The sequence below is a fragment of the Ahaetulla prasina genome, chromosome 1 (genome assembly GCF_028640845.1).
Source record: "Ahaetulla prasina isolate Xishuangbanna chromosome 1, ASM2864084v1, whole genome shotgun sequence".
Taxonomy (NCBI): domain Eukaryota; kingdom Metazoa; phylum Chordata; class Lepidosauria; order Squamata; family Colubridae; genus Ahaetulla; species Ahaetulla prasina.
In genome coordinates, this window is record NC_080539.1 from 292,669,940 (window position 1) to 292,695,239 (window position 25,300).

Here is a 25,300-nt window from a genome sequence, read left to right on the forward strand (position 1 = left end):
GTTAGTATTTTTTGCCAACTTCAATTAACATGAGCTTTTGGAGGCCCCCCTCTGATCGCATTTCATTTGCCATGAGTCAGGCACAAAACAGACAGATTTCAGTTCAGAGCAGAGAAGAGACAGTTTATTGCAACTAGGAATGACAACAATAATAATATTTATGTGGCTCTCCTCTGCCTGCGCTCTGGATGTTTGTTCATTTTTTTCCAGCAATTTTTTGCCTGTTTAATTTTTGTTTGCAGCACTAAAAAAAATTCACAGTACCACCCTCAGCTCCAGGACAGGGAAAGATGATACAGGCAATGATTTATTTTCCTCAAAAATTAAAGGGAAAAAAAAGAACAATCAAGAAAGAAAGACAAGATACCAAGCAATCTGTTCTTTCTTTTTTTTTTTAATATTACAATGTAATGAATTTGCAGTACATATCTGTATAGGCAGTAAAATTGTATGGCACAACCTCACACTGCAATTTTGTAGGCTTTCCTCTCAATCCATTGCTTTACTTGTCAACATTTTTGAACGTATATTTTCATATATTCTGCCTCAGGCCATAAAGCTAAAGGGGAAAAAAAAGTTGCACTTATACAAGGTTACAATATTTTACAACAATGCAATTGACTGAGGTTGTTTTCTTATGATTTTTTTTTCTCCCATTCTCCTTTTCAGTCACTGCACACCCCAAAACAGATATATTATTACACATTGAAAACTGCCCTTCAAGATCAGTAGTACAAAGTTCCTAGCACTATCTATTTATGCGGAAGGAGGATTAGATAGTGGATCATCCACAATTTGTTAATAAGAATTTGGGGCAGGATAAAAAGTCGCCTTGATTTCCCTGAAATGCCAGCCACGAAGCTGAAAGCAGTGAAAAAGCTTTCATCTAGGTTTCCATTTCGGCTGATTTTTTTTTTAAAAAAAAAACAACCCCTCCAAATGTTTGTTTTTTTCCTGTGTCAATCAAAGCAGCAAAATAAACAAAAGTTCTCAGCAGCTGTGTCTTGTTGATTATTTTTTCAAACCACTTTCCAGGAAACTACCTTTTTTCACTGTTGTTTGTTTTCAAAATGCTTTGCAATTTTGCAAACCTTGGGGTATGATTTGAGACAAGGCAAAATCATTAAATGAGTGAAAGGGGGGGAAAAAGACAGATACAAGAATGCCCTGTAAAAAAAAAACAAGGGAAAAAAACCTCTAACTCCTTTATTTAGCCCAGGGGTGTCCAACCTTGGCCACTTTTTAGACTTGTGGACTTCAACTCCCAGAATTCCCCAGCCAGCCAGGCCAGGCCAGCTGGAGAATTCTTGACGTTGAAGTCCACAAGTCTTACAGTTGGCTGGTTTGGACACCACTATGCTTTGTTGCCTTTACTAGCATTTACCATTGGAATAGAAGGTAAGATAGGCCCATCTTTCCTCAGCCCCCAAGGAAATTTCTTATTGATTGCTCCCTCTACCCAACCTCCTGACCTATAGTTTGACAATTGAAAACCAGCTGCTACTGTTGGGCATTCAGAAAGCCTCTGGTGCTCACAATCAGTATTCCATATAACCTTACATCTTGTGCTCTTGCCATTAATGGAGTTCTCTTGTCCAGGAGGCATTTCAACAAAAGGTTTTCACTGACGTTATGATATAGTTAAATGCTATGTTTGATATCATGGGCACACATGCACAAGGTGATCCTATGTTGAATTTCTCTTCTCGTCCCATGTTTCACATATGTATATCATTTCTTTGTCCATCATTCACTGTCAGTCAGTGTTGCGGAGTGAAGGGCAAAGAGTCCTAGGTAAGTCTGCCTATTAATGAGAGGAAGGTGGAGAATTAATATAATGGGCTATTCCATCATTGGTTTTTTTCAAGGAATTGATGCATATGGTACCATATTGGGTTGAACATCACAGAGATCCTGAAACACCTTTTGAAGTGTATGTTGTTGATGCACACTTGTATTGTTCACATTCAAAACCACTTGGGAACTAACATTGGCATGAGATGAACAGATAGTAAAAGAGCTTAGCCAAAACTATTCTTGCCTGCTTTAAAGCTTTGAAAAGCTGCAATGGCAGTTTTAAGGGCTGCTGACTTTAGCATGAACAGCTCAAGTAGCAGCATGATTCTACTTCCAGTCCTTTTTACCAGCTGAAAACAAAGAAATTTGGGCATAGAGAGCTAACATCTCCCTGTTATGAGTGATCCTCTCCTTCATCCCAAAGATGGCAAACCTAGCTATTATAAAATAAACATACCTGGAGTCGGTATGTACACAAATGTGTTTTCCTAGGAATGCACACTCAGGAACACCAAAATATGATTAGGCATGGATCTTGCCTGTTATGCAATCATGTCATCATCACTTTCATGAGAGTTCAGGTTCTGATTCTCATGGATAGCCTTAAAATCATTTGATGATTCATTGATCTCCAGTCATGAAAAGTAATGACATCACTGCTTGGCATGGTTCACTCTTGACTTCATAGATTAAAAAAAAAGAAAGAATGGTGGGGTTTTTTGGGAGGCGGTGTGCAGTCTTTAAACACAGCACAACATGTATAAAAGGGTTCCTCTTTCATTTTATGAGCACCTTAAATGCCTTTCTGAAGGTTGCATGCCTATCGATAGCGTACAACATTTTCTTCATACTTACCCTATGGGGCAACAAGTCTAACAATGTTTTGCATTCCCACTGAATTCAATGGAACTTCAAAGTATTGACTAATTTGATTTTTAAAAATATTTTTTAACTGTGGGTTTTGACTTGAAAAGTGCACCTGGTCTCTAAAGGAATAAAAGTTTAGGCCCTTTTACTCTGCATGCTACAGGCAGGTGTCTTATTCCCACAGCTGGTCAGAAATACTGGGGCTCCTAAGAAATGTTCTGGGACTAACAAGGCATGGGAGAGGAGGAGAAGATGTCTTCCTAACCTTCAAGTGTGCCATTGCTTTTTCTATTCCATTCCTATAAAATGAATGCAATTGCTCTCTTGCCCCTCTTCAGAATTGCCACACAGCTTTTCGTCCTTCTGGAATTCTACATACTTGGTGTATTATGCCTATTTCTTTATATGCATCCCCAGCTGCAGGCTTCCTTTTCCAGGATGGTTTATAGGTGCACATTCATGATAGCACGGCCATACGCAGGTCAGACCCCCTGGGTGGGTTTATGCTAGTGCCCTAAGGATGGTGAAAGTCTTGCTTTTCCTCTGAAGCCCATTAAAAGCTACACTATTTGAATGGCAAAGCCTGCAAAGCAACCGCTCGCCAGAAAAAGGAAAGCCCAGTAGTTACTAACCCAACAAACACTCCTTAAAAGCCAGTTAAGACAGCTTTAAGCATTAAGTTTCTCTCCTCTAGTGGATGTGAATGCCTGTTGGAGAAACCGCAAAACCCAAGCACCGTTTCAGCTTTTTGAACAGAATCTCAGCTTGGCTGGACCTAAATCCTCTTTGATCCTTTTTTAAAGAGGGCAAACATATGGAAATTGGGAAAATGTGATTATCCTGATGAATGGGAACAACATGAGGCAGGCCTGTGTCTGCTACTTCGCTTTAGGCTGGGGGAAAAAAAAAGAATTTCCAACTAAGAGGGGAAAAATAACCCTCTTGCTTTATTTCTTCAAGATAGGCGTTTGAGTTACCTCCACTGAGTGGCGACGAACTTGGAGTGGAGTTGAAAAAAGATCAACTTGATAGCGACAGCAGAAAGGCAATATTTGAAGTGGGTGCATTGCTCATGGCAGTGGGCATACAATTTCTTTGAAACCATCAAATTCTTTAGTTATTATTCCAAAGTTTGTATGTCAAATATCAATCCAAAAGAGTAAATCCTATAAATTGGTCTTCTTTCAGAACTGAGTTTACCGCAAGAGCAGGCCGATGTCAGAAATTAGGGAGACGTTTTCCTTTATTGCCCACAGATTTTCTCCCTGTTTTGCTCGTCATTGAAACCAAACATCAGGCAATGGTTAGTCAACCCTTAATTTATGGATAATTAATTAATTACTGGTAATTAAAATCACAACTGGTTCTACTGATGTTGCAATAAATGCATTGGTGTGATGGGGATGGGGTACCAAAGTCAGAGTGTTTCAAACATTAGGTAGCATATAAAAAAGATTGATTTGGTTTACACTAGCCTGGGAGTCCTTGGCTTGCTGTCAGGATCAGTTCATGGGGTTATGATTACAAAGTGGCCCTATGGAGATGTACGTATTCTTTTTGTAATTTCTGCTTAAAGATAAAGGTAAAGGTTTCCCCTGTCCAGGCATGTCTGACTCTAGGAAACGGTGCTCACCTCTGTTTCTTAGACCAAGGGAGCCAGAATAGTCTAAAGACACCTCTGTGGCCCTATGGCAAGCATGACTATATGCTGAGGCTCACAGAATGCTGTTACCTTCCCACCGAAATGGTACCTATTTCTCTACTTGCATTTGCATGCTTTCAAACTGTTCGGTGGCCAAGAATTGGGGCACATAATAGTAGCTCTGCTCACCCCATCGTGTGGCACTCTGAACCCAGGCTGTCAGCTTTCTAGCTGACAAGCTCAATGTCTTTAACCGTTGAGCCATCGCCCTCCCCCCACAATTTCTGTTCAGGGGCAGTATATTCTTAGAGGGATTTCATTGAACCCACAATTGACTCATGCCTTCATTACTGCATCTCTTGGCTATGCATTATTGCATTGCAGGAGACTGAAGGGAGCGAAATGTCAGGATAAAAGAAAAATGACATAAAGCAACTCAGCAACTCACACAATTCACATGGAAGGTAAGGTGTGGACAAATTTCCTGTTGCAGTATGGCAACTTTGGTATAGGGTACCCCAATCAAGATGTACCCCATCTCCTCAGACTTCGGCACCAGCCATCTACAGTGATAGCAACCACATGCCTTTTGGTGCTAGAGATCATATGTAAACCCCTTCTGTTCCATTAAAATATGAGGGTTTCAAAAGAGCTCACATGGGAGCAATTAGCCAGAAATTGTGGGTTGGCCTTTGTTTTCTTGTTTGTTTGACAAAAAGAGAGAGACAGAAATAAAATCAGATGAACTTCCAGATGGAGGGCTCCTAATGCTACCAATCAAGGAACCCTGTGTAGCTGTTTTTCCGCCACCCCCACCTCCACTTTAATAGACTTTCTGTAGTCAAAAATGTGAGGTGGGGGGGGGAGAGAGGAGAAGGCAGGGAGGATGTCATGGGAAAATACAGAACTATTTAAAAAAAAAGATGGCACACTTTGGGATCCTCCCTCATCCCTACCCCGATATTTCTGTGGAAAAGGCCAACGATCGCATAATGGAAGCCTTGGTGGGAGGCAGCTTTCATGCTAGATAGAGCAAGAACAACGGCAAACTGGCAATCAGGAGAATAACAGCACAAGGGGAATCGCAAACTCAAGTTTGTCTGATGCAGGAGAAATATCCCCTCTTGATTTCCACATTCCTTTCCTGGGAAGGGCAGGGGGAAGGCCTACATGCTTAAAACACTCCAAATACGGCAATCGGCACCATGCCATTCTCCCTAAGGAAGCGAAAAGTGCTGCATTCAGACCTCTGAGGAGGGCGCACACTGCCCCCAGTCCAAGAGTGGAGGGTTTGGGTCATCTGTCCTGCTTGAGCTGTCCGTTTCTCGAGGGCAAAAGCAGCAGCCCTGTCATGTTGCCCACGATATGGCAGCACTGTGCTCCTTGGCTTTCATCCGCAGGGCTGCAATGCTGGAAGACTTGCGGTCCGGCTCGCCGTTCAACTCATAGCCATTGATGCTGGGGCTGATGCCGGCGCTGCCAAAGAGGCTGCCCATGTGCGTCTGCCCCACGTGGCTGCCAGGACCCGAGACGCTCAGGAATTCAGAGACTCCTCCAGTAGTGTGGGGATGAGCATGGGGAGACATGCAGGAAGGCACCGAGTCACAGGGCACTACGCAGGCAGGCACAGGGGAGGCGGCACCGTTGTTGCCGATCCAGGAAGGATTCTGTATCTGAGATGTGGGGGAATGAGGGAGGAATGGAAGGAAAAAAAGAAAAAAAGGAAAGGAAAATTAGTTCACATTGGTTGAAGGGTGAAATGTAAAGTTTGTTACTACCGATTCTGTGGGTGTGGCTTGGTGGTGGGGTAATGTGACTGGGTGGGCCTGGCCAACTTTTTTTTTTTTTTACTTTTAAAAGCATTTTTTCTACAACCTCTTCGGCCGAAGAGGTTGTAAAAAAATGCTTTTAAAGGGTTCTGTTGATCAGGCAACTCAGCTGGGATCGCCAGAGGAGCCTTTTAAAAGCATTTTTTTATACAACCTCTTCCACCAAAGCTATTTTTATTTTATTTTATTTTATTTTATTTTATTCTGTATAGAATAAAAGAAGCAAGTATATTGGGCCCAAATGGCAAAAGAAAGCTCAGAACCATCTAGGTTGGAAACATGTGGAAGAGGCCTTCATTCTGTAGTGGACAGACAATGACTAAAATGGCAATAGCAAAAGCACTTATATACTGCTTCACAGTGCTTTTACAGCCCTCTCTAAGCTGTTTACAGAGTCAGCTTATTGCCCCCAACAATCTGGGCCCTCATTTTACCAACCTCGGAAGGATGGAAGTCTGAGTCAACCTTGAGCCTGTGAGATTCGATCTGCCAAACTGCTGGTAGCCGGTGATCAGCAGAAGTAGCCTGCAGTACTGCACTCTAACCACTGCACCACCGCATAAAATGATGATGATGATGAATGAAAGAAGCATGTAAGTATCTTTTTTTTTAGTGCTGAAGGTATAAGAGATGGATGAACTTAAAGGAAATGGGTGGATAGAAATGCTGTGGTGGTACAGTGGTTCAGTATCGTAGGCTGACTCTGCCCACAGCCTGGAGTTTGATCCTGATGGGCTCAACCTTCCATCCTTCCAAGGTCGGTAAAATGAGGACCCAGATTGTTAGGAGAAATTTGATGACATTTGTAAACCACTCAGAGAGCACTATAAAGTACTATGAAGTAGTATATAAGTCTAAGTGCTACTGCTGTCGTGGGGAAATTTAGTCCTAATAAAGAGGCTTAGCCAAACAAACCTCATTTTAGTTTAGGTTGCAACATTGCCAACCACTATGCTTACCCAGATGCAAATGTGCAGTTTGGATGCACAACCAAGTTCACTGTGAAAAAGCTGCCATAGATAGCAGGACAAGCACTACAATGGGTTGCCGTGGAAATGCTACTATTAGATACCCATGCAAAGGTAAACAGGATGTTGTTGGGATTTTCCACTTGTTCAGAAATATGTAAAAGACCAAATGTGGATTAGCCAATGCCATAGCATGGTTGGGAGGGTCTTGCGTGAAATAGTCCTCACTTTATTATTTCGTGACTATTCAAAGTTATGATGTTGTAAAAAAAATAACAGCTATGAGACCAGTCCTTGCATTTATGACCATCACTGTATTCCAAAGTCACGTGTTGTCATTTGCTCAGACACAAAGTACACACTTTCATAAGAATACTTTTTTTTCCAGGTAGACCCAGAAAGATACCCCAGTTCCTCCCTAATTCCAAGCATAGAAAAGTTGAATGTTTTCAGAGACAAAGGTTTCCTATGGAGGAAACTGAAGGAGAAGATGGGAACGGAGGCGGGGAGAACAAGTCTGGAATTTTCAGGAAAAAGAGAAATATAGGAAGGATACAGGATTCTTTCATTTCAGTTGGAAGAAATAGGTAAATGACTAGAGAAATGCGGTATGTCTTTCATTTCTGTTCGATTGCAACTTGGGCTAAACCAGTATTCTCTGCTTTTACGTTTCCGTACAAAGTAAGGGATTCTGTTCTGAATTATACTTCAGGTATGTACCAGAAAATGTATTTTTTTTAAAAAAAAACTTTAAAACCTTTCTTGTAATGATGATGATGAAAACAACAACAGAAACAAAAATATGTCCCTTGAGGTATGTTTTTGATTGAGGGGTGTGTTTGTTTTACTCTTCCTGGGCATTTGTCTCTTCTTTCTGTTCTTTATTATTTCAGAATGTTTTAATAGTTCATGCCACCCAGAGTTGTTGTAGAATTAGGCAGCCATACATATTTGGAAGTAAATAAGTGAATGGAATCTTCCAATCTCTTTGCTGAGACTTTGGATAGAGAAATCCTATTTGTGGTAGACCAGTAGTTTCTTATGATCTGCTGGATGCAGTACACTTTTGTGGTTTTTTATTTTTATATCAACCTGCTGTTTTCCTACAATCTGAACAGTGGTGGGTTTCAATTTTTTTTACTACCAGTTCTGTGGGTGTGGCTTGGTGGGTGTGGCATGGCTTGGTGGCCGTGGCAGGGGAAGCATACTGTAAAATCTCCATTCTCTCCCATATCCAGGGGAAGGTTACTGCAAAATCCTCATTTCCTCCCAATCAGCTGGGACTTGGGAGGCAGAGAATAGATGGGGGAGGGGCCAGTCAGAATTTTTACTTCCAGTTCTCTGAACTACTCAAAATTTCTGCAACCGGTTCTCCAGAACCGGTCAGAACCTGCTGAAACCCACCTCTGAATCTGAACATTGCTGTACTTCATCTCCTTCACTATTGAATGTGTGCCTTGTGAGTATTTAAAGTTACAGGGGAGATTTCATATTTTAAACTATTATTTCAATTTATTTTTCAAATAAATTTATTTATTTATTTTTTATAATAAAGCCGGATTTCATTTCTCTCTTCTGAAATTAGCTTGTTTCCTAATGAAAGGAGGGTGTTGTGTCTGTGGTCCCTGAGCTGGGACCCCTGCCAGAAAGTGACTTGGAAAGTGAGGGGGAAGGGCCATCAGGACTTACCTCGGGAGCACCTGCTTCCCTGGCTCAGCTCCAGGAGCCAGAGGCAGGCCAGGTGGAGGAGATAACGAGGCCTCCATCCCCTGACTCTTCCCCCCCCAGGCCACACCTCCAGACCCAGCTGATGGTGATCAGGCCTGGCTGGACCCTAGGTTTCGTAGGCAGGAGAGGCGGGAACAACAGAAGCAGGGGTGGGGCAGGCCTAGGAAGTGCTGAGTCATGGAGCCACACCCCACAGGATATAAAACCAGTGAGGGCTGCTATGCCTCTTTGTAGCAGGCAAATCAACTGCTTAACTAGAGCTGAAGTACTGTTTGTTCCTGGGTGACTCATCAGCATCAAGGGAGATAACAGAGTCACTTGGCAGATGCTCGCTAATTTGCTGCCAGAGCTGATAGTGCCGGCTAATTAAGCCATTACTCAGATGGAGGCGAGGGGGGACAGAACAGAGGGCTACTTTATTTATTTATTTATTTATTTATTTAATTAAACTTTTATACCGCCCTTCTCCCGAAGGACTCAGGGCGGTGTACAGCCTGCATTAAAACAATTTATATACAAACTAAAATAACAATTAAAAAACTTATTCCAAAAAGGCCGAAATTAAAACCGTCCAATTGACCATATAAAATACCCAATAAAATACAATTAAAATTTAAGATTTAAGAATTTAAAAAATTTAGCATTTAAAAATCAGGCCAGTCCCACTTGGATAAATAAATAAGTTTTCAGTTCCCGGCGAAAGGTCCGGAGGTCAGGCAATTGGCGTAAACTGGGGGGAAGTTCGTTCCAGAAAGTAGGTGTTCCCACAGAGAAGGCCCTTCCCCTGGGGGCCGCCAGCCGACACTGCTTGGCGGACGGCACCCTGAGAAGACCCTCTCTGTGAGAGCGCACGGGTCGGTGGGAGGCATGTGGTAACAGCAGGCGGTCCCGTAAGTACCCGGGCCCTAAGCCATGGAGTGCTTTGAAGGTGGGGACCAAAACCTTGAAGCGCACCCGGAAGACCACAGGTAGCCAGTGCAGACTGCGCAGGAGTACTTCCTCATCCTCTCCGCAAACTCAAATTTTACCATTTTATTACCTGAAAGTTAGCACAAAGATCTACCTTTCTCATAAATCAGGGGTTTGCAACCTTAAACACTCAGAGAGCCATTTGGACCTGTTTCCCACAGAAAAGAAAACACCAGGAGCCACAAAACCCTTCCCGTGCCTAACTATTTCTTGAATGTTCACAAAACTAGTATATGTAGTTGAATTAAACATTCTGTGTTCTTCTCAAACTTTTCTTTTCTTGGATTTATCCATGGTTGGCCTACCGGGGGTTGAAAAGCTCAGTAAATCGCATGCCAGTGGGTGTTGCACACTGGGGGTTGTGATGCATATTTTGAGTGAAAGGGAGCTGCAGTAGAGGGGTGAAAGAGCCACATGCGGCTTCAGAACCGCAGGTTGCTGACCCCTGTCATAAACCAAGTTAGGAGGAGGCACCTGGTGAGAGACTCCATGGTGGAAGATAAGTAGTGGCGGTAGAAGCTACTGAGCTGCTACCCGCAAGAACAAGAAGGGTTTTTTTTTGTTATTTTATTTATTTATTTATTTCATTTATTACATTTTTTTTCACCGCCCATCTCACTCAACTGACTCTGGGTGATTTTGGATAGAGACAGGGTATGATGACCTTGAGGGCTTATGGAAGAAGAGATTTGAGATTCCACCTTTCTAGAAGCATGGAGTATACAGTACTTTTGACAAAAGAGTACTGTATTTATAAATGCATACAAGTCTTGTTTGCAGAGGTTAGAGTTCATCATTCTTATTCCTTCCCCTTCTGTTCATCCTGCCCCACCATCAGTCTGAGGAAGTGGAGTATGATCCACAGTATCTTACGCGTTCATGCATGTACAGGCCAGGTCTTACAAAACCCTTTGTTGTTTTTGTTGCAAAAGACTAGCAAAGGCTAAGCGATCCTTTAGAAATTATCATGAAATTCCTACTCCTTTGCCCCTACTACACCTTTCCTTTTTTTTAAGGATACGAAAGGGAAATATTCTTACAGTAACTAAGGATTGGGGAAGTCCAGATTCAGTATGCCCAAAGGGAAGGAGGAAAGGCAGGGAGGGAAGTGTGAAGATGAGAAGAGCATAAGATGAAAGCAAGCAAGAGAAGAGGATCCAGATGGAAAGTAGGAAAACACAGTTTTCTAACAGGCCTGCATTTCTCAGCCTTTCATCATCATTTGCTTTGGCTCTGCTCTGACCTTTCCTTCTGGCAGGCTACAGATAAGTGGCAGCTATTGTGAGAGCAATAGGGTAAAACTCAAAGGTGATCAAAATATGATCCATAAAATGGCAAGAATCCTGATATATATTATTTTGATCACTTTTGAGATACATATCTATCTATCTATCTATCTATCTATCTATCTATCTATCTATCTATCTATCTATATCACAAAGTTGATCAGAATGCGATCCATAAAATGGCAAGAATCCTGATGCGTGTATGTACACACACACACACACAACACACATTCTGATGATTTTATTCTTTTTGTACAATATGAAGTAGAACTACAGTGACCATATGTCCTTTATTTCAGAAAGCTGTCATTCAGCTTTATTTATTTTTTCAAAAACTCAGTTCTGGCTTTTATTTTTGGTCATTTACTTTTTACCATGCAAATGGTACCACTTAATGCATAGTCTGATTACAGAAATCTTTCTTAACACATGCTTCTGATAATGCCAAAGATTCTTATGCTTTTTAGATTTTTTTTATTGGAATATGCTTTTTGAATAGTTTATTTTTGGGGTCTTTTTCGTTTGTAAAGCAAAATTTAACATAAACTTGTTTTTCAACCTTATGAACTTTAGATTTTCCTCCCCTTTTTAAGTTTAGCATTTATTTTTTTCCAGGAAAATATGATAACTGGACATATAACTTTAGTTGTTTTCATCTCAAACAGGATAATATTATGCAGCTTGAGAAGATTTCAAAAAACAACAACTAAAAGGATCAGAATATTAAGTTTAATTTATTAAGGAAAAGCTTAAAAAGTTAAGGGCTTTTGGCTTGGAGGTGAGGAGGGACATTAAGTGGGCTATAAGGAAATATATATTTGTGAGTTTAAATTCTGGGAATTGAATGAAAGCATTTGTGAAATTTGCAGAGAAACCAGCTATTATTATTTTTTTTGGAGAAATTATGATTATAATTTGGATGCAAGCTTAATTAGAATCATCGTGAAGAAAAAAATAATGGAACTCCAGCTTTCCGTTGTCTTTATTAAAATATCCTGTTTTAAAAAATAGTTCAGAAAAAACTATCCAATTTTATTTTGTTTATAGATATTCATATCCTGTCCTATGTAAGCAGCTTAAGTATTAGATAAAACCAAGATATGAAAGAGACAGAAGAGGAGAAAACCTACCCAAAATGTTACCTAAAGTATCCTCTGGCTGAGAACTAAAGGTCTTTCATGTATAATGACCTGGCTTAAATAACTCTTTTGAAATCAAAGATTGCTAAACTGACAGGTCTACTTTTAAAAAGTTGAGAATCTGTATTCACAGGGTATTAAAGTTAATTTATCTGCAAAGAACGTCTGGTGTTGCTAAACATTCCAGTGAATGTTCCAGGCCTCACATAGCAGAAGGATTGCTACTGAAGGATTTATGCCATATTATGGACATTGTCATTAAAGAGTCTGTGGTAAGCTTCTAAGAAAGACTCATCACCCTAACCTTCCACAAAATTGGGATACAATATGGGCAGCCAGAAAATAGAGAGTGTATGGAGCTTGTAGATACATCATGACATATTTTCATGTCGCCACTATTTAATACAGTCTGCCTTTCTTTCTTTGCTTAAGTAGTTCATCAAGATGTGCTAATGGTTACATGACAAGATAAATGGTATAATCAGATCATATGACTGAATTTTGTCAGGATTTAGGCAGACAAGAAAACAAACAAGTGGATCATCTAAATCAACCAAGTGTTATAGCAACAGCGCTTAGACTTATATACCTTTTCGTAGTGCTTTACGGCACTCTCAAAGCACTTTACAGAGCCAGCATATGGCCCCCAACAATCCAGGTGCTCATTTTCTGGCCTCAGAAGGATGGAAGGCTGAGTCAACCTTGAGCCAATCTGAATCAAACTGCTGACAGTCAGCAGAGTTAGCCTGCAATGCTGCTTTCTAAGCACTATGCCACAATGGCTCTTATCACTCAAGGCACAAAAGACCAGACTCAAATTATCATATTTTGGACATATTATGACAAGGTTTAGTTATTTGAAGCAGATTCTACTAATGGGAAAAGTGAAAGGAAAGAAAATAAGAGGATAACTAATAGCAAGATGGATGAATTCACTTGCAGTGGCAATGGGTGCATTGTTGGAAGGTCTTAAGAACTAGGTTATTACAGAAAAAAATCTATCTATATGATTGCTAAGAGTTGACAGCAGCTTGATGGCTCATAATCAATCAATCAATTGGCTGAGGACTCCAAATGGTTTACATATTCTCCAAATTACCTCCATGCTATGGTGTACTGTCCTTGTGGTGAGATGGATGGCAAACAAATGTAATAAATAATAAATGAATAAACAAATTACTGTTAAAATTGAAAAGGTTAAAATGTTCCTTTTTTGAACCTTAAACTTTCACTTCACCTAGCAAAATCTCATTTGATTTACGACAGAACCTCTGATAGGTTCACGACAGGTTTGTTGATGAAGAGCACTTACCTGGGCATAATTCTCTGCTCGAGTTAGCAAAGGCAACTCATAGGCAGTGGAGAAATGTGTGCGAACCTGTTGCATTTGACCAAATCGTTCTCGTTTTCTCCATTTTGCTCTTCGGTTCTGAAACCAAACCTGAGGAGATCAGCACCAAGAAATCCACATCAGAGAAGAAGCAATCAGTGCCATTTTTCTATAAACAGTTCATTCAGAAGGTTTAAACAGTACAGATAGACAGCGTAGAATATTTAAAAGGGGTGCTTTACAATGCATACAAGCAAAAATCAAGCACCTCTCTTTGAACTACTAAAGCAACCACCCTTTGCAGAAAGTAAAGCAAAATAGTTGTTTCTCCATGCATATGGAGATAAGCTGTGAATTGCAACAGCAAGCTATAGTTGTTTCAAGTCTTCCAATGGTGAGACTACTTTAACAATTTGAAGAGAAATTTATCAATTTAAATCCTTAAATATTTTGTTTAGCTAGTTAATAATTTGAAGAGACCCAGATTGCTGTAGTAATTAAGGCATCAGGCTAGAAACTGCAAGACTGTATGTTCTAGTCCTGCCCTAGGAAGGAGGCAATGGCAAACCCCTTCCGAAAAAGCTTCCCAAGAAAACAGCCAGGGAGTAATCCAGACAATGACTAGAGTCAGCACCAATTCAAAGGCATAATAATAAAATGGAGGCAGAGGTTTACGTCAGGTCAAACAAGCTGTCAAAGAAGAAAAGCATGCATTAGCCTGATTATGTAAAAGCCAAGAACAAACACTGATGCAAATTAAAAACTGGAACTTAACAACGTATAGGAAACAAAAAGTGAATATTGAAATAGTAATAAAAGCATGAACAGAATGCTGGCAAGGAAAAACATTACAAAGTCAATTTCTACAAAAGATTGAGGGGAAGGTGGAATAAAAATAAAACCTGGCCATGGCTTATAACTGGAATATTTAAAAAAAGAAACTGAGGGCTTGATTTTGGCTGTTCACAGCAAGCTATTTGAATTAATGCAATCAAAGCCAGAACTGAGAAATTAGCAAATGATTTTTAGAGCAAATTGTGCAATGAAGCGGAAGAAACAGTCGATCATATAGTCAGCTCATGCAAGATCAAAACAACTACATAACACAGTTGCCAAAATGATTCACTGGAAAGTCTGTGAAAATGATCATGTATCAGTATTGAAAAAAATAATGGAAACATAGACTTGAAGAAATAGGGGGAAAAGGACAGGTTTAAATATTGTAGGATTTCTGAATACAGATTGATAAAGTCTTGGCTCACAATGCACCAGATATACCTGTAGTTGAATAGATAATTGACATGGCAATATTAGGGGATAGTAGAATTGAAGATAAAAAAATTGAAGATCATAAAGCGGTGTGGCTCAGGCTGTAAGAAGCCTGTTAATAAAACACAGCTGCCTGCAATTACTGCAGGTTCTAGTCCCACCAGGTCCAAGGTTGACTCAGCCTTCCATCCTTTATAAGGTAGGTAAAATGAGGACCCAGATTGTTGGGGGGGCAATAAGTTGACTTTGTAAATATACAAATAGAATGAGACTATTGCCTTACACACTGTAAGCCGCCCTGAGTCTTCGGAGAAGGGCGGGATATAAATGTAAACAAAAAAAAAAAAAGATCTGAAAATCGAAATGGAAAGATTATGGCATACAGTGACCATCTTGGTCCCAGTGGGTTCCACACTGGGTGCCATGCCAAAAAATCTTGGCGACCTCTTAGAAAATCTGCTCATTGACAAAATTCCCATGTGACAATTGCAAAGACCACACTATTAGGATCCACACATATATTAAAGTGATACATTGTGACATTCTAGGTTCTTGGGAAGAACTTGATGCATATGAAATCCACACCAGCTAAAGAACTGGCAGCTGTGATTTCACATTGTTGTGAACAGATATAATAATAATAACTTAAAATCCAAATGAACAGACACTATGCTTTGCAGCCAGAAATCATATTGATTGGCTATGTTTGCCCAGAGCTCAAGGGATAGAGGACTTCTACTGATGTGGTGGGAAAAAAAGCACGGTCTGAATTAAGAAAAGTAATTAAGAAACTAACATTAAGAAAAGCCAAGAATCTTTGCTGAAGAAAGTCAATTAAGGAAAACTCTTGAAAACAAAAAAGGTGAAGATAGAATCTAGAAGGGAAGCAATTAATTTAATTGTAGATTCCTCATATATTAATCATAATCTGAAGGAAAAATGCTGCTCCTGAAATCTAGAAGTGGAAGAGGTCATCTAATCATACCCCTTGCTCAGCACAGGATCCTTTCAGACAAATGAAATGAATTGCCTCCCTTCATGAGGCAATTTCCCCCCCCCCCCGATCGATAGTTTGAAGCATCAAGAAATTCCTTCTAATATCAAGCCTGAATTTATTTTCCAGTTGTTTCAACACACTTGTTCAGGTTCTGTCCTCTGAGGCAACAGAGAGCAAATCTATTCCCTCCTCAGTATGATATTCAATGATCGTAACCACATCATGAAATACTTTGTTGAATGCTTTGCTGAAGTCTGAATATATTATGTCTGTGACATTCCCCTGATCCATTATGCGAACAGCTCTGTCAAAAAAGAAATTAAAACTAATGTGGCCTGGCTTGTTTGTGACAAGCCCATGCTGGGTTTTGTGAACTGTTGCATTCCTATCCAAGTGCTTACAAATATATTATTTAATTATCTGCTTGAGGACTTTGTGCAGGATAGATATCAAGTTAAAAGAGCTGTACTTCAGAGACTCCTTTTTTTGAAAACAGATTCAGCCTTCCCTTTCCTTCAGTCTTCTGAGATCTAACTGTTCTCCAGAATTTCTTACAGTTGGGAGTTTTACAATCATCTCTGCTTTCTTTCTTCAGTACTTTAAATTACAATTCACATTGTTTTGGAGACTTGAATTTTTTTACGATAACTAAAATACTCTTTTGCCATCTCCTTGCCTATCGTAACATGCAGCTCCCCACCTTCCACCATCATATCATATCGTTCCTTTTCCATGATGTCATTTATATTGTGTTTTTATGTTGACTGTAATGTGTGACAGCACTATTTTTTTAATCTCTCATTTCTCCTGCACATACAGACACATGATAGAGAAAATTAATAGTAACAACAGTGCTATTACTATTTCATACGGGGGGAGGGGGGAAACCCAAATCCAAAGATGACCAATTTACAAATTGTAAAACCCAGATTAAAGCAGATAATATATACACTCCAACAGAACAACAGTGCATCCCCCAAAAGTTGAATAGTTGTAGGCTACAGCTCACTTTTTAAGTATTACTGGTATATATGTGATTTACTGTTGAGAGCTGGATAAGACCAGTTTAAGCTAGAATTCTATTTCACATATAAGATACATTTAAGACATTTTTCATATGGACAAGAAAGTAACATTCCTCACCTACTGTTGCTCTCCAGCAATTGATATTTAACATATGCTGCCTATGATTTAGGCAATAATAAACAGCTTTTTCAAACTATATAAATTGGTAGCTATCATCAATGGCATAGTAGCGAAAACTACAGCTAATTTTACCATATCTATAACTGCTCCCATATCTGTTTCCCATACAGTAAAAAGTTTTTAAGTTTTAAAATTCTAAGCCAGGAAACACTGATATTATCTTTTTTTTAAAAAATAATTTTTATTTCCATTTTCCAACATCATGTTTATGTACAAACTATTATCCATCATTAATCATTAATTTTTATTTATTACTAATTCAGGCCTGCCCGATTGCCCCTTCCTTTCTTCACAACCTCCCTCTCTACCCTCTACTACTTTCCCATATTATCATAATACGTTATGGGTATAATAAAGCTAAATTATCAATAATCAAAAAAAAATCTAAAGTAAGAGTTTAATCAGGATTCTAATTGTCATAATTTTTATCCTTTGATGCTGTTCAGCTATTAAAAAAGATTAATTTCAGTCTGGATGATACAGTGCTTAAAATACTATTAGAATTCTTATTTTTAAAAATAATGCTGGCTGAAGAATTCTGGGAGTTGAAGTCCACAAGTCTTAAAAGTTGCCAAGTTTGGAGGCTCCTGATATAATGTAATGATAATCACTTAAAAGACAATAATTATAATAAAACATAACAATAAAGAAATAAAGATCTGGGCATTTCTTCGCACAAGTGAAATTTCTAGGTTCTAGTCTGCTTTACAAGTGTTTGTTCCTCATTAGTCCCCTTAATAGAACTCAAAAGATGAATAAACATCCCCAATTATGTACCACAGATGTATAAAGATATGTGAACTGATCTGGTTTTATTTCCGTGAATATTTTCCCATGTTGACATGTGTCTATGGAGATTCTCAGTCATCCAGGTCATGTTTGTCCCAAAGGTGGTTTTTTTAAGAGGCAGTTGAACTTTCTGGGGTTTTGTTTTGAAGACATTTTGCTTGTCAACCAAGAAGCTTCTTCAGCTCTGACTGGATGGTGGGGAAGAGCTGGCTTAATTTTTTAAACTTTTGAATTTTAATAATTTTAATTGGGGTATTTTATGAATTTTATGGGTCGAATTTGACAGTTTTAAATTTTCAGCCATTTATAGAATATGTTATTTTAATTTTTGTTTTAATTTGTATATTGTACTGTTTTTTAATCTGGCTGTACACCGCCCTGAGTCCTTCGGGAGAAGGGCGATATAAAAATCTAAATAATAAATAAATAAATAAATAAATAAATAAATAAGAGCTGAAGAAGCTTCTTGGATGAGAAGCGAAACGTCTTCAAAGAAAAACCAGAAAGTCCAGTTGCCTCTTGAAAAAGCACCTTTGGGGACATGTTGCCATGTATTATTTTCCTATTATTCCCATTTTGCCATTTTGCATATTCTTCTCGCCCCCTGATCCCTTTTTAGAATTGATAATAGGGGAGAATAGCAATTCCCTTTTCTGTCATCCCTTCTCCTATTTTTAGAGTCTGACTTCCCTTTTAAACTACTGGATTCATTTTTGCCGGTGCCTCACTTTGATCCGGGAGAAGAGATTTCTTTCTGCTCGCTTGAAGTTGGCAAGGAGCATCTCAGTGACCTCCCCAGGCGGGGAGATGAGATGGTTTGTTGCTCATCCAAGCAGCATCACTCATTTGTGTGTAATGGCTAGGACTGTGTTTGTAACAACTGTCTGGCAGCTGTAGCGTTTTGAGTTATGGCAATCATTTTGGCCTGGCCTGCACTTTATACCAGAAATGATGTTTCCCTACCAGTTAGACAGGAACTCCGAGAGACTACAAGATCAAACAGGGAGCATGCTAGTGGGAGGGAAGAATGGGCTACATCAATGATGATGACGCAGGAACATACACTTATGAAGAAAAAAAAACCAGCTTAAGCAATAGGGCTGAAAGTATCCATCACCCTAGCTAGACTGCCTTGCCTTCACCATACATTGACAATGACCCCTCCTGTAAACAGTCCAGCTGGCAGCCACTTGCAGGCTTGGCCAAGCCCATGTATCTTTGATCTGCAGATGCGGAGTCCAGGATGCTGACCCTGACTGATGTGAAAAGGAGGGCGTAACAGGTAGAGAGGGTGCTCTCAGTGGGGAGCAGAACATATGCTATGCAGATGTGCCCATCTCCATAGATGCCAAACACATTTCTCCTTGTCAGTGTAAACAATTCCCGAAGGTCCTCCTGAATATGCATGATGTGTGCTGCGGAATTGTTCTAGGCTATCCAGGCATGCCCAAAGGCGAGGATAAATTTTAACAGCAACTTTTGACGGGAAGGCTTGTGCCAGCAATATGTGTAATAACCCAAATATCAAAGCTGCTTTCATATTCACAGGTTAAGCTTTTTAGAGGAATGAAGCTGACCTTGGACCTCTCAGTAGGTTGATCTGAGAGGGAACCCAGATCTAATTTTCCATTTCAGAATGATCAGGTATTTGAGGAAATGCAGCGCTGCAGTGCTGAGATCAAGTCTGCGGAGCAGATGCCACAATTCTTGTTCTGCAGAATGAATAGGAGAGCCTCTGACATAGCCTGGCTGATTTAACCCCATTGCAATGTAAGGAAGTAATCTAAATTAACCTCTAAAGAAGAGGAGTCCAATAAGACCATCAAATCAAGAACGTAAACTTATGTAACTGCCCCACAACTAGAAAAATAATTGGTTTTCTGCAGGGCTGAAATCCACTTTACCTTCGCTATCAGTTCGCAAATGGGAGCACATGTGCGCTAGCTTGCTCATGCGCAACACCTCTGTGCACACAGAGGACCTTCTACGCATGCACAGAGTATAAAAAATAGGATGTGATGACATCCAGGTGGGTGGGTGGAGCCTCCCACCACCGGTGTTATTGGTTTGCCCGAGCTGGATAGAACTGGCTGCATTTCACCACTCGTTTTCTGCCTGTTTGCTGGACAAATCCCTCCTAAGTGTTTACAATTAGGATGCAACTGATTTATTTTATTTCTTTTATATCAAATTTGGAAACAGTTCATATCACAGAGCAAGTCTGGGTAATGCACAATTATCTTTTCATATGTGCTACAATTTTTATATGCAATACATTTTTCAAGGATTAACCCAGTTGATTTTGAGATACATTAAAGGGCCAGTGGGGGTGGGGTGGGGCTGTTCAAGCTAAATTTGGGTGCCTTGGAATTTTCAAATAAAGTTGTTGAAAGTTCGGTCCAGAGATCTAAAAAAAGGTAGACTTAGGTTTGATATTAGTGTCAACACCTTGTCAATTCCTCATCTCTTCCTTTGTTTCATTTCAACAAACATACTTCTGAACTAAGCAATGATGAACTTTCGGGCTCAGTAGCCATGGTTTAGAAAACTAGACCATGGCCATTCATCATTGCTTCATTGATGCCAATTGTGAAAGCCTATACCAGTATATACTTCGCGATTCTTTACTAAAATTTGATTGTGATATTGATTGCTAAGTATTTATGAAATACAATAAAAAACAGAAAAAAAATCTAATCCAAAGTTCTCTTTTTTTTCTGCACCCTTTGATAACTATTTGCAATACTTTATGTCTCAGCAAGTACTGTATTTTTCAGAGTATAAGACGCACCTTCCCCCCACCCAGGGTGAAAATCTGGGTGTGTCTTATACTCTGAATGTAGCCCTGCCCAGTCTCTCAAATGGAGGTTTCAGAGGCTAAAAAAAGCCTCCAGACAGAGCTTCAGAAAAAAAGCCTCCAAAAGAAGCTTCAGAAAAAAAGCCTCCAAATAGAGCTTCAGAGAAAAAGCCTCTGAAAGGAAGTTTCAGAGGCTTTTTTTCTGAAGCTCTGTTTTGGAGGCTTTCAGAGGCAGAAAAAAAAAAAAAAAAGCAAGGCACAGAGCTCACAACCAACCAACTTGTTGCTAAAATTCACCTCTGGGAACAGTTGATTGGGGGTATTCCGGGAGGCTGATCTACCCACCAATCAGCTTTTTTCTTATTTTCCTCCCCAAAAACTAAGGAGCGTCTTATACTCTGAAAAATACAGTAGGTTGGAAAATCTTCAGTATTATGGGCCAAGTCTATGCTTGGATGCTAAATGTCTAGAAAATACCAGATTGTTGTTTAGATTGGGAAAAAGACAATAGCAAATCACCTCCATACTGCTGCCAAGAAAACACCATATTGATTTAATTATTGGGACTTGAGCTCAAAGTTAGGGCATTTTTACCTTTTATAATGTGAGGGTGAAGGTTCGTTCTCCGAGCTTGTGGGTTGGTTTCCAAAAAATTTCATTACCAGGCTAGGTAACATCTTCAGCGGAGTTTAGGAGTTCCCCTAAACTCTGCTGAAGATGTTACCTAGCTTGGTAACGAAACATTCAGAAACCAACCCACAAGCTCGAAGAACAAACCTTGACCATCATCCTAGACCCGAATTACAGGGCTCGCCACTTTTATAATGTTTTAATTCTGATGAAATCAGATTGTAGTCCAAGTACAGGTGATCCTCAACATACAACCATTCATTTAGCAACCATTCAAAGTTACAATGGCACTGAAAAATGGGACTTACAACTGGTCCTAGCGCTTAGTGACTATCGCAGCAATACACACGCACACACACAAATTTGAAGACACTTGATAACCAGCATGTATTTATGACAGAGACAGCATCCCAAGGTCATGTGATTGACATTTGCTACCTTCCTAGCAGGCTTCCTAGAAGCAATGGTCAATGGGGGAAGCCGAATTCGCTTAACAACCGTAAGATTCACTTAATTAATTGTAGCAAATTGCTTAACAACCATGGCAAAAAAAAAAAAAAAGTTTGTAAAATTGGGCACGACTCACTTTAAAGCCGCATGGTTAGCAACAGAAATTCTTTCCCAACTGTGATTGCAAGTCAAGGACAACCTGTGCAAAAACATCATTTGATTCCATCAGAAGCAATACTTATTGGGATGTGCAATGAACTACCTTTTTTCATTCCTGGTAACAACAACAGTTACATCACCCCCTCTCCAATACCTTTATCTTCCCTTTCCTTCAGTATCAATGAATGGGGTGAAACATGAAGAGAAGCGATAGAGATGAAGTCTTTAGTAAAACCCTGTTTTGTAAGGTTCTGAAAGCATGACATAATTCAGGGGTGTCAAACTCGTGTCATCACGGCATCATCACGTGACATATCACGACTCCCCCCCTTCGCTAAACCAGGCATGGGTGTGGCCAGCACGTGACGCATCTGCCCCACTGGCCGCGAGTTTGACAACCCTGACATAGTTCATTGGAAGGGGTTGCTTTAGCTCCAGGGCAGTTTGGGGCTAAAATTAACAAACAAAATCCTGAAACCACCACCAACAAAACCACATACATCCTCTTTTAACTAACCCTGTATTGTCAGTCAGAAAGCTCACCAAATCTCACCTGGAGTAGAACCTAATTTGAATAAGTTACTTTCTGAATCCAGAACTGTGTCGAAGCCAAATCCTCAGTTTTGTCCCGCCATGTACAAGATTGGCAAATACTGAAAATAATTTTTGTGAATCTTTGCAAAATGATAATTCACTACTATCGACCACAGGTTACTTCTGGGTTACAACAAAAGCCTATGGTTAACTTTCAACTGAGCCTTAACTGATAGCAATAGCACTTAGACTTATATACCACTTCACATTGCTTTACAGCCCTCTCTAAGCTGTTTACAGAGTCAGCTTATTGCCCCCAACAATCTGGGTCCTCATTTTACCGACCTCGGAAGGATGGAAGTCTGAGTCAACCTTGAGCTGGTGAGAATCAAATTGCTGGCAGTCGGCAGAATTAGTCTGCAATACTACATTCTAACCACTGTGCCACTATGGCTCTTTATATATGTAATTTAAGGGGCAGTAAAAGGGCAACCTTCCAAGAAATGGCTTCATACAGCACCTACATTTTTCTGTGATTGCAAGAAGTTATGGCTGGACTTTTTGAATTCAACCCTTGCACAAATTCAGCAAAAACAAAAGCCACTATACGACCCAAAAGAGGTTGAACACAGTTTTTAAAAGCAAGGGAAATTGCATTCCAACAGGGGAAAAAAAGAGGGAATTCTCCACCAGTCCTTTCCCACTTCGTGCCATTGTCATGTTTGTTGTGACTTTTGTCTTCCCCAGCACTGATGTGTTCAGCCATCAAAGAATGTCCCCTTACTCTGTTTTAGGACACCTTCTTTCTAAACTCTTTCTTCTCCCACATGAGAAAGAAAAGAAGCCATTTTCCATATGCATCAAGGCAGGGGCTTATAATGCTAATGAAGATATCTAAAATAGCAAGAAGACGGACATCACCACTGAGTATTACTGTACACTATGTTAAGGCCAATTACAACTGCTACTTAGAACATATCTCCAATGTTTACTTCCCCCCCTTAATATGGGCTTTATGTGACATCTTGCTTGCTCTCATCAACAGTCTAAGAAAGAGTTGAATTAATCAGCCCTGGCAGCTAATAGTGGGGGAAACCTTAATATTTTTCACATACCATTTCCCAAATTTATGGAGGAAAATTGGGTCTGGCAAGAAATCTTTCATCAGGTGTATGCAAAAAAAAATATTTTCCCATTTTATAATAAGGTCTCTTTCAAGTTGAATTTGATTCTTGACTCCCTATTATCCTCTCCCTTTTGAAATCAATCCAAGTTGACTAAGTTACTGCCACCCACTTTAAATTGGACACTTTCTGTAATGTATTTGAACTTTAGGAGGGAAGTTTGGGCGGGAAAATGCACGTTGCTGATTGGCTGATGCCTCAGCCAAAATACTATTTAAAGAGGGGTTTTTTGGGATCACAATAAACCAAAGAGCTGTTGTCACTTATATCGTCTCCTGCTTCTTCATTGCCCGAACTTAACATTGGCGACGAGGATGGGATATTGAAGGCAGTGAGTCTAGGAAGAGAGCTGAAGGAGCCACGTAATTTCAAACCCAGTCAGTATCAAGGGCGGATACATAGCGATGTCTAGCTATACGCCGCCAGCGCCATTCGACCCAGCCAAGGAGAAATGTGGGTCGTACATGGCTCGTTTCGAGTGTTTCCTCGAAGCTAACGAACTGCAGGGAGTATTGGATAATCGGAAGCGCGCTTACTTCCTGAGCCACTGTGGGCCAGAAGTCTTCGATACTGCCGAATCGCTGTCGGAACCAACATCGGTACAGTCGGTGCCATGGCAAACGCTACAGACGACACTACGAGCACACTACGCGCCGGTGCCATTGAAGTTTGTACAACGGTTCGAGTTGAGGCAAAGAGTTCAGCGAGAGGGCGAATCGATAAGCATGTACATGGCCGCATTAAGGAAAGCCGCAAACCACTGTGAGTATAGAGACTTGGAGGACTCTTTATTAGAACAACTCATTTGTGGGGTCAGGGACATCCAACTACAGAGGCAGCTGCTGTCGAAAAGTAACCTAACCCTGGTGATAGCCCTGGATGAGGCCAGGGCACACGAGATGTCCACCAAAGCGGCGGAAACCTTACAAAAGCTGAACACGCCAAATGCCGTGGTGAAAGCAATGCCAGTCCACACTGAATCCAGGCCGAATCGGACGGTGAAGAAGAGGAAGAGGTTTTCCACACTCGGAGGCCGGAGAGAGGCGACCGGGACAAGTGCGTGAGTTGCGGAGGCCAACACCAACGACAGAATTGCAGGTTCAAAGGCGCAATTTGTCGGCGATGTGAAAAGAAAGGACACATAGCTCAGGCCTGCCGAGCCTCTCAACCTTCCCGCCCAAAATTCAAACCGGCCAATCAACAGGGCGCCGGATCCACGAAGCGGCCAGGGATTGGTCAGTTCAAAAAGGGCGCGAAGTTGAATCAAACCACTGTGAGAGTGGGCCACGCATCGACACGGCTAGAAAAGAAAATATTCACCAAGACATACATCGAAGGAGTGCAGTGTAAAATGGAGGTGGATACCGGCTCATCAATCACGATTATGTCTTGGGACACAATCGCAAGGGACCTGCCAGACGTCGCGAAACGCCAGCTGCAACCCCAAAAGCTGAGAGTGCAAGACTACCAGGGGAACCGAATCCCTGTTCGAGGAGTCACGTCCGTCAGAGTGAAATATAGACAATTCAAGAAAACCCTGCCGATCACCATCGTAGATGGAAACCTGCCCAGTTTGCTAGGTCTGGACTGGTTCAGAGCCTTGGGCATGGAAGTAACCGGGGTTCACAGAAGCGGAGTCAGCCTGAAGGATGAATTGTTGAGAGAATTCGAGGACGTTTTCCAAGACTGCCTGGGCAAGTACGTGGGGACCCCCATTTCATTCAATTTGG

The 25,300-nt window shown here is 40.5% G+C and overlaps 1 protein-coding gene across 2 annotated transcripts in view; it reads right to left on the reverse strand.

Moving 5' to 3' along the window:
* Positions 1-374: 374 nt before the first annotated feature.
* ALX4 (ALX homeobox 4) overlaps positions 375-25,300 on the reverse strand; it is an 89,994-nt gene continuing 65,068 nt past the window's right edge. For both annotated transcript variants that reach the window (XM_058161709.1, XM_058161708.1), the window contains 2 exons: positions 13,538-13,666; positions 375-5,979 (listed from right to left, as the gene is read on the reverse strand). In XM_058161709.1, coding sequence (XP_058017692.1) covers positions 5,656-5,979; positions 13,538-13,666 — 453 coding nt within the window. In that variant the 3' untranslated portion in view covers positions 375-5,655. The remainder of the gene's footprint in view (positions 5,980-13,537; positions 13,667-25,300) is intronic.